General features: G+C 62.8%; 1 protein-coding gene across 1 annotated transcript in view; it reads left to right on the top strand.

Moving 5' to 3' along the window:
* Window positions 1-9397: 9397 nt before the first annotated feature.
* CPLX1 (complexin 1) overlaps window positions 9398-14589 on the top strand; it is a 36344-nt gene continuing 31152 nt past the window's right edge. Inside the window, exons 1-2 of the mRNA XM_070613498.1 lie at window positions 9398-9582; window positions 11037-11142. Of these exons, the coding sequence (XP_070469599.1) occupies window positions 11112-11142 (31 nt within the window). The 5' untranslated portion in view covers window positions 9398-9582; window positions 11037-11111. The remainder of the gene's footprint in view (window positions 9583-11036; window positions 11143-14589) is intronic.

The following is a 14589-nucleotide window of genomic DNA, read 5'->3' on the forward strand; positions in this document are numbered from 1 at the left end:
AGAGCGGGTGGCTCCATCTGGGTACACACTTATCAGTGAGAAGACCTGCGGGAAATGAGTGTCCTGTGGCCTGAGGCCCCGCTGTGGGCAAGGGCCAGCATCCTCCCAGCGCAGCTGGTTTGTTTGGCCGCCTCCATTTCAGGCAGAAATTCCAAACTCTCGGTTCATGCAGAGTCTTCATCATCCATTCTTTGAAGCGCAGAATCTGACTGACAGACAAGTTCCCAAACCCACAGCCATCCAACCATCCAGGGGGAATGGGAGGGGCAAGTCCCTGTCACCACGAGCTCACCAATGCTAGCAGCAAACAGGACACACATCCCCACAGGGCGCCAACTGTCAAAGGCTGTGGAACCTGGTGGCCGTGTCTCTCTACCCCCATCCACCGCCTGGGCCTGGCCCTGTTCAGACCTCCGTCAAACGAGGTGGACCCCATGGCAGCGGCCCAGCTTCAGTCCCCTGGGTCCCACAAACCCACCATGGGCAGTTTCCTGATGGGGATGTGTCTGCCCTGCGAGATGCTGTCAGGAGCAGGACCCTGGGGCACTGAGCCCATCCTGAGCCAGGCCCCCACCAGGCAGCAGGGCTGAGGGTGGGCAGGGCCCCTGAACCTGACTGGTCCCTTCTCTGGCCCGAAGCAGAACCCCCAGCACTGTTCCTTTTGGGCTCACTCATCCCAAGGATTGACCCTAGGAGAGTCTGTGCTGCCCACAGGGTGAGCCCCAAACTCCCCTTCTGCCTCTGCGGCCCCCATTCCACCTGTCCACCTGGCCCCCACCTGTTGACCTCTGCCCCCACCTGTCCACCTCTGTCTCCTACTGATCAACCTCTGTCCCACACCTGTCCACTTCTGTCCCACACCTGTCCACCTTTGTCTCACACCTGTCCACCTCTGCCCTGCCTCCTGCCCACCTCTGTCCACCACCTGTCCATCTCTGTCTCCTACTGGTCCACCTCTGTTCCCCACCTGTCCACCTCTGTCCCCCTCCTGTCCACCTCTGTCCTCCACCTGTCCGTCTGCCTTTTACTCACTCTCTGCCTCTTCATCCACAGCTCACACCTGCCCTCATGCCCCCAGGATACACCCCTTTCCCTGAGAGACATTTCAGGCACAGGAGGTCCCCCGCCAGACCCCCACAGGCCAATTTCTGGGTCAGAGCCTCCCCTTTGGGGCACTGCTCCTTGGGTGGGCCTCGCCTTGCCCAGGAAACTTTGGGACATCACTAACCTGGGAGGAATCTCCCTGCTCTGAGTCCCAGAGAGGGTGTGGGGTCTGCAGGGTGGGGAGAATGGAGACAGTGGGGACAAGAGGGGACAGCAGAGGAGACAGGAGGAGAGGGGAAAGAAGGTGAGGCAGGAGGGGGGACAAAAGAGGACAGGAAGGAGGATAGGAAAGGGGACAGGAGGGGCCAGCCCGGTGGCGCAGCAGTTAAGTGCACACGTTCCGCTTCTCGGCGGCCCGGGGTTTGCCGGTTCGGATCCAGAGTGCAGACGTGGCACCGCTTGGCATGCCATGCAATAGTAGGCGTCCCACATATGAAGTAGAGGAAGATGGGCACGGATATTAGGTCAGGGCCAGGCTTCCTCAGCAAAAAAGAGGAGGACTGGCAGTAGTTAGCTCAGGGCTAATCTTTCTCAAAAAAAAAAAAAGAAAGAAAAGAAAAAGAAAGGGGACAGGAGGGGACAGGACAGGACAAAGGAGGGCAGGAGGAGGAACAGGAGGAGGCGGCCCCTCAGGTGGCATGGTGAGCCCAGCAGGCATGTGGCTGGTGGGTGAGCATGGAGTGGGGCCTGCGCTGAGGTAGGTAGATCTTGGGGGCTTGGCTGGGGTCCTCTAGGCGTCTCAGTAGGGGGGTATGTAGTGGGGGAGGCACAGGGTGGGGCACCGGGCCATGTGGGGGCCACTGGAGGAGGGTCTTACTTCTCATGGAGCCCCAGGCCCTGACCTGGGATTGCATCACTGGCCACGTGGGGCTGGAGCAGGGCCTGTGTGGGTCATCTTCCCGGACCCAGGCCCCCAGGACAGAGGAGAGGTAGGAAGGCTGAACCCCTGATGCCTGGGGAAGGGAAAGAGGTGGTCCCAGACCCTCACCGGCCCTGGGTGGAGGGCCCACGTGCCTTCCCGCCAGCACCAGGGCCAGCCCCAAGGTCGCCAGGCAGCCCCGTCAGCCAGGGCAAGGCGCTGACCATCCACGGGGTCCTGCTGGGTGCAGCCCCTGAGTGTGGTCTGCCCGGTGCCCAGCCCGGCCAGCCTGGACCAGATTCTGAGGCTGACGGTTGACTTTATTCCGTAATCGCCAGGTTCCTTTGGGTGGTACCTGCTTCCTGTGGTTCCGACCGCCTCTCATATTTACTGTTTTAATTTTTCTGCATGCCAATGCTGTAACGACGATGTGATTCCTGAAATCTTCTCCTCCTCCAGGATGACGGCACGGCTTTGCCCAGCCTCTTCCTCCTTCTAGGGGCATGCCCAGGTCCTCAGGGCTCCCACCCATGGACCTGGGCATGTGTGACCTTGAGCCACCAGGACCCGGAGCGCCGGCCGTTTCCTCAGAGGTCCTCCTTTACGGCCACAATGTGAGTGGACCAAGGTCTCACTCTGGTCGCGCCATTTTTTCCTATAGTACCTGCACCCAACAGGCAGCGTAGGGCCGGGTCCTTCTGTACCACGGGGTCCCCAGCCTGGGGGCAGCCATGCCTGGACATCAGGGGCACAATGGAAAACCCTCCCCACACTGGACCCAGGACTTCTTCCCGTCCCTGGGCCTTTGTGCTTGCTGTGCCCACTGCTTGGACAGCCCTTCCCCTAGGTGTCCCGGGACCTCTCTGGGTGACCCTGGACCACTCACCTGAAGCCCAGATGTCCCCAGGCTGATGGAGCCCACGGGTCACTGTGCTGCGTGGTGCTCACTGCAACCTGCTGTTTCCTTGTCCACCAACTCCTTCCAGAACACTAGCTCTGTGAGGACACGACCTTGCCTGCCTTCCTTCACCCACCATCACGGCCCCAGAACAGGGCCAGGAAACACCTGCAGCTAGCAGGTGGGCGGGTGGGTGGATGGAAGGACAGCAGGTGGCTTGGATGCTGCTGCTGATGACAGTGCTTGTCCTCCATCACCTTGTTGGCACCCCCGAGGTTCCTGTGGGCAGGTGGATGTGATCCAGAGAGGCCCCGGCTCCCCAGGGTTCCACTTCCCTCTCTGGGTGGGCAAGGGCCCAGGCTGTCTGCTCCGAGAGGCTCCTTGTCCGTCTCGGCCCAAGCAAGAGCCCTGGAAGCCATTGCTGATAAAGTGGCAACCAGCTCTCTGGGAGAAAAGACGAAGAGAAGCAAGCCTGGCTAGAGCGCTGGCTGATGTCCGCGGTGTAAACGCTCCCCCTGCAGCTGGTTTCCAGCTTCCAAGGTGCAGTCGCTGAACCTAGACACCTCTGGGCTGGGCAGTCTCTGGCCTGCACATGCCTGGCTAGGTGACGTCTGCATCCCCCAGGGCAGGCCTCGAGCTCCCGCTGAGAGGCAGCTGCACCTGCGCCGCCCCCCTCAGGGCCCTTGGCCACACCCCACGGCCGGGCCTTGGGGACAGCCCTGCAGGGACTGAATTCAGCCACCCCACCCTCCCACCCCCACCGCCTTGCTGTTACCAGAGCTGCTACGTCCTCCGGACATAGCACAGGAGGTCGAGACCCAGGGCGCAAGGAGGATCCAGCCCCCTGAGCCTGGGCCTCTGTCCCCAAGTGGGCAGACGGGTGTTTCCTGGAGGGCAAAGAGCTCCTCTGCATGCCCCCGGGTGTGGAACACTCCAAGAAGGACCCATGCAGGCCTGGCTCCCTCTGTGTGTCAAGGAGGGCAGACAGAGGGGAGGGAAGGTGACCCATCCTGGGTGGCGGCCATGGCTGTCTGGGTCACTTGGCACTGGACAGCCCCAGCCAGTGCACAGTACCTCCCTCTGCGACCTGCATTTCTGGAAGCCTGCCCCCCAGGGGCCAGCTCTGCTGTTGGCCAGCTCCATTCCTGGATCAGGGACACCGGCTGAAGAAGTCCAGGCCTGACCCACACAGAGTGGCCCTGGGCTCCTCCCCTACAGCCAGCTCTGGGCAAGCTGCCACAGAGCCTCGTGGGAGGAGCTCAGGAGGCTCTGAGCACTGCGTGCGTGCGTCAGCTCAGACCACGCTCGTGTGTGAGAACTCAGCATGCCCCAGGAGCCTCGAGACCGTCCATTGGTCCCCACACTTCCCACATTTAAGGCAACTGGCTCTGTGCCTGCATGAGCGGCCATCCTGTGTCCAGGGCCTGCGCACATCTCTGAGGGAAAGACAGAGGGGATGGGGAGGCAGGGGTGCCTCACGGGAGCCATTCACGGAGCAGGGACACCTGGTCTGCCACTCAGGGTGGTCCCCCAATGGGAGTCACACAATGGGTTATAGGGAGTGACCACTGGTAAGAGTGAGAGCCAGGCGCCCAGAGCCCCCAAGGGGGCACTGATGTGGATGTCAACACCAAAGTCCAGCAGATGTGACCAGACATCCCCAAAACTTAGAGATACCCCAGGACATCCGCTCAGCCTGGATGCCCCTCTCGTTTTGGGTCTGTCCTCCTGGTGGCTGTGGAGGACACCCTGAGGGAAGGGCGTGGATGTGGACCCTGGGGCTGGCCATGGGCACCCGGGTCCAGCCCACTGGGCGCTGGGTCTGCGGTGGGTTGGGGCCAGGGCCCAGCTTGGGAAGCACAGCCCCTCCAGGAGCGAGCTCATCCCTCTGGGATGGAGGCCCCCCTCACCTACTCAGGGCTGTCCGGGTGCTCTGTGCAGCCTGGCACTCCCACAGCTGCCCCACCCTTGCAGCACCAGTGAGAAGCCGCTTTCTATTTCCAGGCCCATGTGAACTGTGCTATTTATATTTTGGAGCACAGAGGGGCTGCTCCAGGTGGCAGCCATAGCAGGGGCACTGGAGCCACAGGCCCCCACGGGAGCCTCATAGCACCCCTGACCCTCCTCCAGCTCTTTTGGCCCCTGCCTGCCTCCTTCTGTGAGCATCTCTGAAAGGCATGCCTTCCCATTCTGACATGCTCTACCCTCCAGGTGGGCTCAGAGTCTCCCCCAGCTCTGTCGCCCCAGGGCTGTGTGTGCCAGGGCTGTTTGGGTGAAGACAAGAGACTGGGAGGAGGAGGGGCTGGTCAGTGGGCCGGTGGGTGTGGGGGTGGAGGTGACTGTGGGCTGAGGGCAGGGAGGGGTGTCTGCGGGGCAGTGGGTGCCCTGGACAGTATCAGGGGTCTGAGGTCTGAGGGAGAGCTGGGGGCACTGGTGGGCCGGGGGGCGGGGCAGGGGGTAGGCAGAGGGGCAGGAGCTGTGGCTGCGCTCTGAGCCCAAACCCTGGAACAGCTCCTCAGGAAGAGGGGTCCACAGTGTTTGCAGGTGGGGACCGAGGGGCCCCCTTGTCTCTGGAACTTGAGGAGCAGCCTCTGTGGGGAGGTGGGCAGGGACTCTGGGAGAAAAAGACCTCTGTGGACATGGACAGTGGGGAAGAGAGTGCATGTAGGCACATGCGCCCAACAAGGCACCATGTGTCCAGACCGCTGTGTGTCCTGCTGCCATGTGTCCAGGCCGCCGTGTGTCCTTCCACCGTGTGTCCTGCCACCGTGTGTCTGGTGCCCCAGGACCAGACAAGGGTCTGAGGTACAGGCTGGCATCCCGGGCTGGGGCAGCACCTCCAGCTCCGCACCCAAGAACCCACAAGGACAAGCTCCCAGGCGCTGACCCCTAGTCAGGTGGGCCCTGGACGCCGAACTTTCCCACCGTGGCTGCAGGGAGAGTTCTTGTCTCCCTTTGTTTGGCTTGTCATGTGTTGTCACCTTTCAAGTAATAACGAAATCCAGCAGGAAAACGGCGGCGTGCTGGGACTGAATTATTCAGCGAGTTCAATTATTTAGATTGCATTTGAAGTTTCTGAACCAGCGCCGCGTGTGCCAAGAGCCCCTCTGCCCCTCCCAGGGGGCTGCAGCCCCCTGGCCAGACCACGCCAGGACTGAGGAACACTCCAAGGAAGCCTGAGTGCTCCAGGCTTCTGCACTGCAGCCGGAGGATGCCCTGGGCAGGAGCCGCTGTGGCCCCCACGGGACAGGTGGGACTGGCGGCCTCCCTGGCAGAGTGGGGGCTGGAGGGGTGGCTGCCTCCTCTCTCTGCCACGTGGAGTGACCCCGCGGGGGCTGCAGAGGGGCCTCTGGATGGCAGGGCTCTCAAACCCAGCGCCACGTGGCTTTTGGCACAAGCCCTCTCCGGGTCGGAGGTTCCTGGCCTCTCGTGGCTGATTTCAGGTGAGGAGCATGCAGAGCGCCGAACTGGGGGCATGAGCCCCGTCCTGCCAGCCGGCCAGGGTCCCACAGCCGGGGCCTGGCTGCAGCCAAACACACACACCTCAAATGCTGACCCCTTGGTGGAACACGGCCTCCCTCATTCAGGCCCCCTGGCCATTCTCCTCCCGGTCCCCACCACCATCCACCATCCTGCATCCAGCTGCCCTCTGAGGTGCCCTCCTGGGTCTTCTGCCTGCTGACAGCACCATCCTTGGTTCAGCCTGTCTCACTGGTTATGGAAATTTCCCACTAAGCTCCTGCCTCTCTCCAGCCGGCAGCAGGTTTGCGGACTGTTCACCAGTCCCCAGGTCCTCTTCTGGGCAGTCCTCCCCAGGGTGAGACCCCGCCGGGGGAGGCAGTGTGCTGTGTTGCCATCCCTGCCCCCGGAGCAGACCAGCCAGTGGGCAGTTCCCGGCTGGCTCACTTGGAATCCTCCCGTCCTGCCCAGAGCAGGCACCGCCCTCGCTCCAGTCCTTCTCAGGCTCCACAGCTGCTCACTTCCTCTCCTGGAGTACCAGTCACTCCGATCTGGGACTGTCACCAATCTTGTCTATTTCCCCTCCAGGAGAGTCTGAGTCCTAGTTGAGCCACCTACCCACCCCCTCAGGGCCTGGGCAGATGTGAGAACTAGGGGCCACTGTGCACTTGGTGAGTGTAAGGGGTGGCAGCAGAGACAGAGACAGAGACAGAGAGAGACAAAGAGAGACAATGAGAGAGACAGAGAAACAGAGACAAAGAGAGACACGGAGAGAAGACAGGGACAGAGACAGATAGAGATAGAGACAGAGAGAGAGATAGAGACAGAGAGACAGAGATAGAGAGACAGAGACAGAGAGAGAGAGACAAAGAGAGACACGGAGAGAGACAAACAGAGCGACAGAGAGAGACAGAGGCACAGAGACAGAGTAAAAGAGAGACAGAGAGAGAAGACAGGGACAGAGACAGAGAGAGATAGCGACAGAGACAGAGAGACAGAGACAGAGAGACAGAGATAGAGAGACAGAGACAGAGAGACAGAGAGAGATTGAGACAGAAGAGACAGAGACAGAGAGACAGATGGTGACCCCACAGCTGACCTCTGAATGGTGACCCCACAGGGAGGGAAGGAGAAAGACAGAGGGATGGAAGGTCAGGCAGCATCTGTGGGCTGGCAGGGAGCCTCTGTCCTTCCTGCCCGAGCCTGTCCCTGGCCGCATGGGCCCCTGGCTCAGGGGTGTGTGTGGAGCTCAGCCAGGCCCAGGTGGTAGAACCAGTGGGCAGGGGCTCCCCCCGGCACTGCAGCAGGGACCCTGCACTCTTCTCCTCTGATGAGCCTGCACACCCTGCCCCACCCGGCTGCCTGGTCAATGGGGTGTCTCCTTGCAGGTAGCTTGTGAGGGCAGCTGGGGTCAACGGTTGTAGGGCCTGCTCTGGGCTCACTGGGGTCACTTCTGGGGTCTTCCGTGGGGTTGCCGTCAGGGGGCCAGCTGAGGGTTATCCTCCAGGTCCATCTGGTGGCAGGGTGGAGGAAAGTGACTGTCCTCTCTCCTGGGCCCAGACCTCTCCCCTCTGGCATCCACACCCAGATTCTGAGGACATGGGAAGGGCCAGGCTGAGCAGACCTTGAGCTGGGGCTCAAGTCAGACCCTCAAGACCCTCAGACACCTGGGAACAGGTGACCACTCCACTGAGCACCTGTCCCCACTCCTGCACGAGGCCTCACATGAAGCTGAAGCATAACTGTGCTTCTTACACTCCTGGGGGTGGCCAGGGTGGCCAGCAGGAAGGGCTCCCTGCAGCAGGCCCTCCCTTGTGGGCAGCCCCACCCTCACTTCCTGGCCCAGATCCAGGGGACAGGGCTGTTGCAGGAGGAATGGGCAGTGTGAAGGCCAGCTCCCAGTAGGGAGACTACAGCTCCGTGTGTCTGCAGATCTGTGTCCTGGGACATGGGCGTCCCCCAGCGCCCCTGGGACCTGAGCTGACCAAAGTGGCAGCTGAGTGAGGAGTGGCCTCCTCCACCCCTCGCCTTCCCCTCCTTCCTCCCCTGTTGAGGGCCCCTGCCAGGCCACTGCTGGGCACAGCCAGGCCTGGAGATGGTCAGCTAGCAGGGTGGGAGCTGGGAGGGGAGGTGCCAAGCAGGTTGGGGGGAAACAGGTGGATGTGACCCTGAGCCTGCTCCAGAGTTCAAGCTGAGCGGCCTGGGGGTGGTCTCCCCTGCGGTGGGGTGAAGGTCAGAGGCAGCTCCAGGATTCACCCGTCCAGCCAGGCCCAGCGGAGGGGACAGTGACAAGTTAATGCAGTGGCCACCAGGAGTGTCCACTCATGGACCAGGAGCCCAGCCCTGGGCCTCTGGGAAACCTGGACCCCTGCAGCCCCCCGCCTCCACACTCCCACATGGACTGCAGGCCGAGGGGCTGTGGGGCAGGAGGCCTGCGGCGACCTTGCAGCGACCCGGTGGTGCAACTCTAACCGCAAGGGAAATCCTGGAGGCCTGGCGGAGGGGGTGGCCACAGCAGGGACAGTGGAGGTGGGGCGGCTGCGTCTGCAGTAACCTTCACGCGTCCCTGCTCCTCGCGGGCCTGCCGCCTCCGAGAGACGGGGGTCTCTGGGCCCCTGTTCACTAAAACGAAGCTCAGTGACTCTCTTACACTGAGAAATGGGTCCGGCCGGCCCTCGGGTCTCTCTCCCCCAGGAGAGGCTGAGTTTTCAAGACTCCAGGGACTCCCTTCTCCCGCCCAGCCCGGCGAAGAGGCCCGGAGCAGCTGGGGTCGAGGCCACTGTCACCGCCCCCTCCGGGGAACCTTTCCTCGCATGGAATGGGGAGCGGGTGGCGACCCCCAACTCCGGCCCCTGACCGCTCCAGCGACAGGAAAGGACTTTCCCGCGGGTCCCGCGCGCGCTCACGAGGCGCCCCGCGCGGGCGAGGGGGAGAGGAGCAGGACCCCCTTTTGGGGGGCGGCCCCGCCGAGTCCACACGGCGAGCCCGGGTCCGGGGCAGTGTCTGGGGTTCTGCGCGGCTGGGCGGGCCGGAGCGGGCTCCCGAGCGCAGGGGGGCGCGGCTCCGCCCCTCTGGTCCCCCCCAACCCCGCAGGCGCCCGCGGAGCCGCCTCGGCCCCGCCCTCCTCGTCACGCTCCATATGACGCGCCCTCCTCGCGGTGCCCTTCAGCCGCCGCCGCAGTTCCCGGCGCCACATGGACCCGGCCGGCCCGAGCGCGCTCCGCCGCTGACCGCCCGCGCCCGCCCGCGCCCCGGCCGGAAGGTAACCCGTGCCCCCTCCCCTCCCCTCCCCGGACGCCCCTTCTCTTCTCCTCCCCTCCCCTCCCAGGACACCCCCTCCGCTCTACTCCCCTCCCCTCCCTGGACTCTCCCTCCCCTCCTCTCCCCTCCCCGGACCCCTCTCCCCTCTCCTCCCCTCCCCTCCCCGGACGCCCCCCTCCCCTCCCGGCGGGCGTGCTCCGGCCGGGCTGGCGCTGTCCACCGCGCGGTGCTGAACGCGGGCCCGGCCCGCGCCCTCCCTCTCCTGCTCCGTCTCCGAGTCTCGGCCTCTCGCGCCTCCCTTCCCTCCCTCGTCCTCGATCTCTCCTCCTCTCTACCGGCGCGCCCGCCTGAAGGCCGCTGGGCAGAGCCGGGAAAGGGGTGCGGCGGCCGCGGGAGCCCCGGCCCGCGCGGCGGCGGTGGGAGCCCTGTGGGAGCTCCCGCAGCACCCCCGAGCCTCTGCGGCGGGCCCTGCGGTTCCCTCCCCACCAGGAGCCAGGGGAGAAGTTTGGAAGGAATCTGCTTTGCGGCAAAGGCGCCCCTGCGCGCCCGCGCTTTTCAGGGAGGCGGGGGCACCCCCAGCCTGCCACCCCTCCCCAGCCCGCACACACGCGGGTCTCCTGCGCTGCGGAGGAAAAATTCATAAAGCAGTGGATCTCCAGGGACCTAGGTTTCCCTGCCAGAAGAGACCTTGGGTGGGGGTGTGGGGGGGGGGGGCGACGGCGCTGCATCTGCCGATTTTACAGGAAGCACCTCCCCACCAGAGTTCCAGCTGACCTGGGGTGCCCCATCCATGCAGATGCAGGTGGAGGGGTGGTCTGCCCCCACTTTCCATTTGTTCCTTGAAGGCCGAGCCCCTGCTGGTTTCTCCTTTCCACTCCAGTCTCTGCTGTGGGCAGGTGGCAGTGGGTGCTGGAACCTCCCCTGGATAGAATCTGGTCTCCGGAGACTCCCCCATCAGAAGCCGAAGGGACCTCCCTGAAGGGGCATGTGCTCCGGCTCCATGCACTCTAACTCTCCCATCCCTTGGATGGACCGCCCCCTGTGGCCCAGAGCCCACCATGGAGGCAGCAGAGCCAGTCACCTTCAAACGCCCCCAGGCCTGCCCCTGCTTCACAGAGGCTGGCTCCTCTAAGCTGCACCCCCCAAGATGTGAGCACCTCCCACCCCTGCAGTGGCAGCCAAAGCTGGCTTCAGAAACCCCAGGGACTGGGTGAGACCGCTTTGCAGGTCCAGCTGGGGTCCTGGGATCTGCCTGCCCTGGTCAGGGTATAGTGTGGAAGGCCCCCTCCACAGGGACCCTCCCAGTGCGGGGGTCCAGCCACAAGGTGTGGGGAGGATGATGGATGATGCTCTCTCAGACCCCAGACCCATGCTGAGGGGAGGCTGGGTGGGGACGAGGAAGAAGCCCTGCCCTAGCCCGATCAGGGTGACCTGTGGCCACTTCCTCTCCTCCAGGCAGAAGACTGCTGGCCACGCTCGCATGTGAGTTCCGACCCTCGGAAGAACTGCTGAGGAAACACAACCATCGTCATGGAGTTTGTGATGAAGCAGGCCCTGGGAGGTAGGAAGCAGGGGTTGTGGGGGCATATTGCTCCCACGGGTCATGGCCTGCACACCGCAGTGGCATGCAGACGTCACACGTGGCCCCTCTCAGCCTTCACACTCACCCACGCACGTCCCCCCAGACACACCAGCCTGCTCCCTCTGGCGGAGTGGGGCCTGGCCAGCCTTGGGGGTGGGAGAGGGTGTGTGCTGTGGTCAGGGCAGGGCCCACCCAATGGTGCTGAGGCAGGGGTCAAAGGCCGAGCAGCAGCACCCCCACTTGGCTCGGGAAGACATCCGAGGGTGGGTTTCAGGGGCACTGAGGGCCATCCTAACTGGCAGGTCCGGAGGCCCCCACTGGTATTTACTGTAGTAAGCAGAGCTTCGAGAGGCCGCAGGGGCTGCAGGAGCTGGAAGGGAGTTGGGGGGACAGAGCTGGACCTGCGGTGTCCAGCAAGGACCCCGTGGGTTTCACCCAGGTTGGGGGCAGCAGTGTGCACAGGGACAAGAGAAGAGGCTTGTGTGACACTGGTCCCTTGCACAGAGGCAGTGTGGTCTCTTGTGTATGTGTTTGGGGAGGGGACCCCCCCCTTCCAACTCTGCTGACTCCTATTTGAAGGGAATCCTGTGCGTACTTGGCTGAAGGCCATCATCATGGCCAGAGAGCCTGGCCCAGGAGAGGAAGGTGGTATAGGATAGTGGGCTGAGGCTCTGGCCCGGGAGGTGGTGGGGCAGTGGGCCGAGGTCCACATTGGCATGAATGCGTTCTGCAGAGCAGCCTGGTCAGCCCAGGCCCCTGGGGCCTCCACTTGGTGCAGCGCCATCTCTCTGGGAGGGGAGCGGCAGCCAGCGCCCGACTCTGCCTTTAGAGATGTCCTCCTCGGGTGGGCCCTGGGGGCCGCACTCTGCTGGTGCTGTTCGCAGCCCAGCGCAAGTCAGGTGACACGTGATAAGGCCACCCGCTTGGTGCTGCTGTGATGGCAGGAGGAAGTGGGAACTTTCGCCATAGGTGGGGAGCTGGTGGGGGCCGTTGTGCCAGAAACGAAGGGCAGGATGGAAGGACCGGGGCCACCCCCCAGGACAGGAGCCCCACATGTGGGCTTGTCTCCTGGAGAATGGCTGCATTTCCGCTCAACATAGATTAAATGAAAAGACTTCGGGCCTGGCCTGGGGCCACGTTCCATGAGATGTCGTGGTCAAGGAGAGGCTGCAGGTCGAGTCTAATTATAATGATTACGTCACCAGGACATGATTCAGGGACAAGGCAGCATCCTGGCTCTGGGAGGGATCCATGTTCCACCCAGCCCGAGGCTGTTACAGATAATTAATTAGGTGGCTAATTCAGGCCTTGAGGTGGGCTTGTAAGAAAACTGAAATATCTGATTTGGCTGTCTACACGGCTGAAATTAGCTGGGTAATTGCCAGCCTGGATTCCCTTTGTTCCATGTCAGCCCAAAGTTTCTCCTGCAGCGGCGACGGGGCGGGCTTCTCAGAGAGATGTGGGAGCTGCGAGGGGGCGGCCCGCAGAGGCCCCTCGGAGCACCCTGTCCACGCAGCTCGCCGGGCACCCCAAGGCCAGGCATTGGCCCTGACATTCGCCATCCCAGTGCTGCAGGGCAGGGGCTGCATGTGACCTCTCGGTGACACCCTGTTTTCTGTTCCTGTACTTTGTCCCCCCATCCCCGGATGGGCATCATTTTGGTCTCTCTGGATGCATATGTGTGAGAGGGAGACAGACGGAGGGACAGAGATAGACAGAGACCAAAAGTCTTCTGAGAGAGACGGACGAGAGCCCCAGACACAGAGGATCTGCTGGGATGGACCCCGGGAAACCGTCCAGAGAGGCGAGGCCAGAGAAATGGGGGCCAGGGATGGAGTTGGAGGGAAGGTACAGCCCAGAAACAGACCAAGGAAAGGACAGAAACAGAAATGCCCTAGGGTGCGCCAGACACACAGCGATGTGGGAAACAAGTCCCAGGGAGAGAGATGCAGGAGAGAGACAACGGGCGCGAGGCTGTCTGGAGTCAGGCAGAGATGGCAACTGGGGGAGACAGAAGCTCAGAAGAAAACATCTGGAGAACATCTTGGAAAAGACAGGGTGACTGAGACAGAAACTGAGGAACCCAAGGGAACGGATACGTGGATAAGTGCAGGATACATGGACCGAGAGAGCCACAGAGACAAAGATGGAGACGGGGCGGGGGAGAGAGATAGAGACAGAGAGAGACAGAGACAGAGAGGGAGAGAGAGAAACAGAGACACAGAGAGAGGTGAAGACAAAGAGACGCAGACAGATACAGACAGAAATAGAGAGTAGAGAGAAAAAGACAGAGAGGCGGAGCAGGGGAGAGACAGAGAGAGGGACAAGAGACAGAGAACGACAGAGACGTCTCAGGAACAAAAAGAAATAGAGTCAGGGTCGAAAACAGAGTACATCCCTACCCACACTCACACGCACACACATACACACACACATGCACACTCAGAGGACACACAGCAGAAAGGAGGGAAGAGACGGCCCTGGAGGGAGCCCCAGGCAGCCTCGCTCAGCTGTGCTGGGGACAGGACTCGGTGCGGCCTAATTAAACTGTGGCCGTCGGAGGCTGTCCCCAGCTTGCTGAGCTGCACGGCCAGTCCTCTGGCAAGGACAGACTTCTTGGCCCTGACCTTGTGCCTTAGGCAAGGCCTTTGTGGGGACAAAGTACGAGGTGACTGCCCAGTGGGGACGACAGCTGCAGGACTCAGAATCCATCAGACAGACAGACAGACAGGATACCATGGGCCCCCAGGCACATGGCCTTGTCCACTCTGGGGTTCAGGGCACCCTGGACTGGGCAAGGACCCGGTCCCAGATCTGCTGGGCTGACGACGAGGCGTGTGCCCTGGGTCTGTGGTGTCTCTGTCCCCCTGGCCCCCACCAGTCAGTCTGGCGTCTCTCCCTCTGAGAGTTTTGCTGGAGAGCTGACTGGGCTTCTCTGTGGCGCTCAGGCCTCTCATGCCCTCAGTCATCTGGTCACGGCTCCAGCAGCCTCTGCCCCTCCTTGCATCCCACTGGCTGGCACGTTGCAGACACCTCCCACATGGCCAGCTGGGCCGCTGGTGAGACCCCCCCGAGGAGGCAGGCGAGACTCAGCCTGCTGATGCTGCAGGACAGACAGAGCAAGCCCCCGAGATTCAGGGGGAGCCGGTTCAGGAGGAGCTCAGCTGCAGCAAGGACAGCGGCCGGCCGTGAAATCCCAGGCCCAGGTCCTCCCTGTAATCTTCTATAGACACCTGACTGTCGATCTCTGTGGCTTGGCTGGCCCCGAGCCCAGCCGGTGGGGGTCATGCTCTGCCGCTGTGGCGGCCACCTCAGAGCCCTCTCCTCCACCGGCCTGTCTGCTTGGACACTGAGCCGCCTCCCCGGGGACCGCAGGTCACCTGGGAGCAGAGCACAGACTCTGGGGGCACGTGTTACAGGAGGGAA

Source organism: Equus przewalskii, chromosome 3 (assembly GCF_037783145.1).
Source record: "Equus przewalskii isolate Varuska chromosome 3, EquPr2, whole genome shotgun sequence".
Taxonomy (NCBI): Eukaryota; Metazoa; Chordata; class Mammalia; order Perissodactyla; family Equidae; genus Equus; species Equus przewalskii.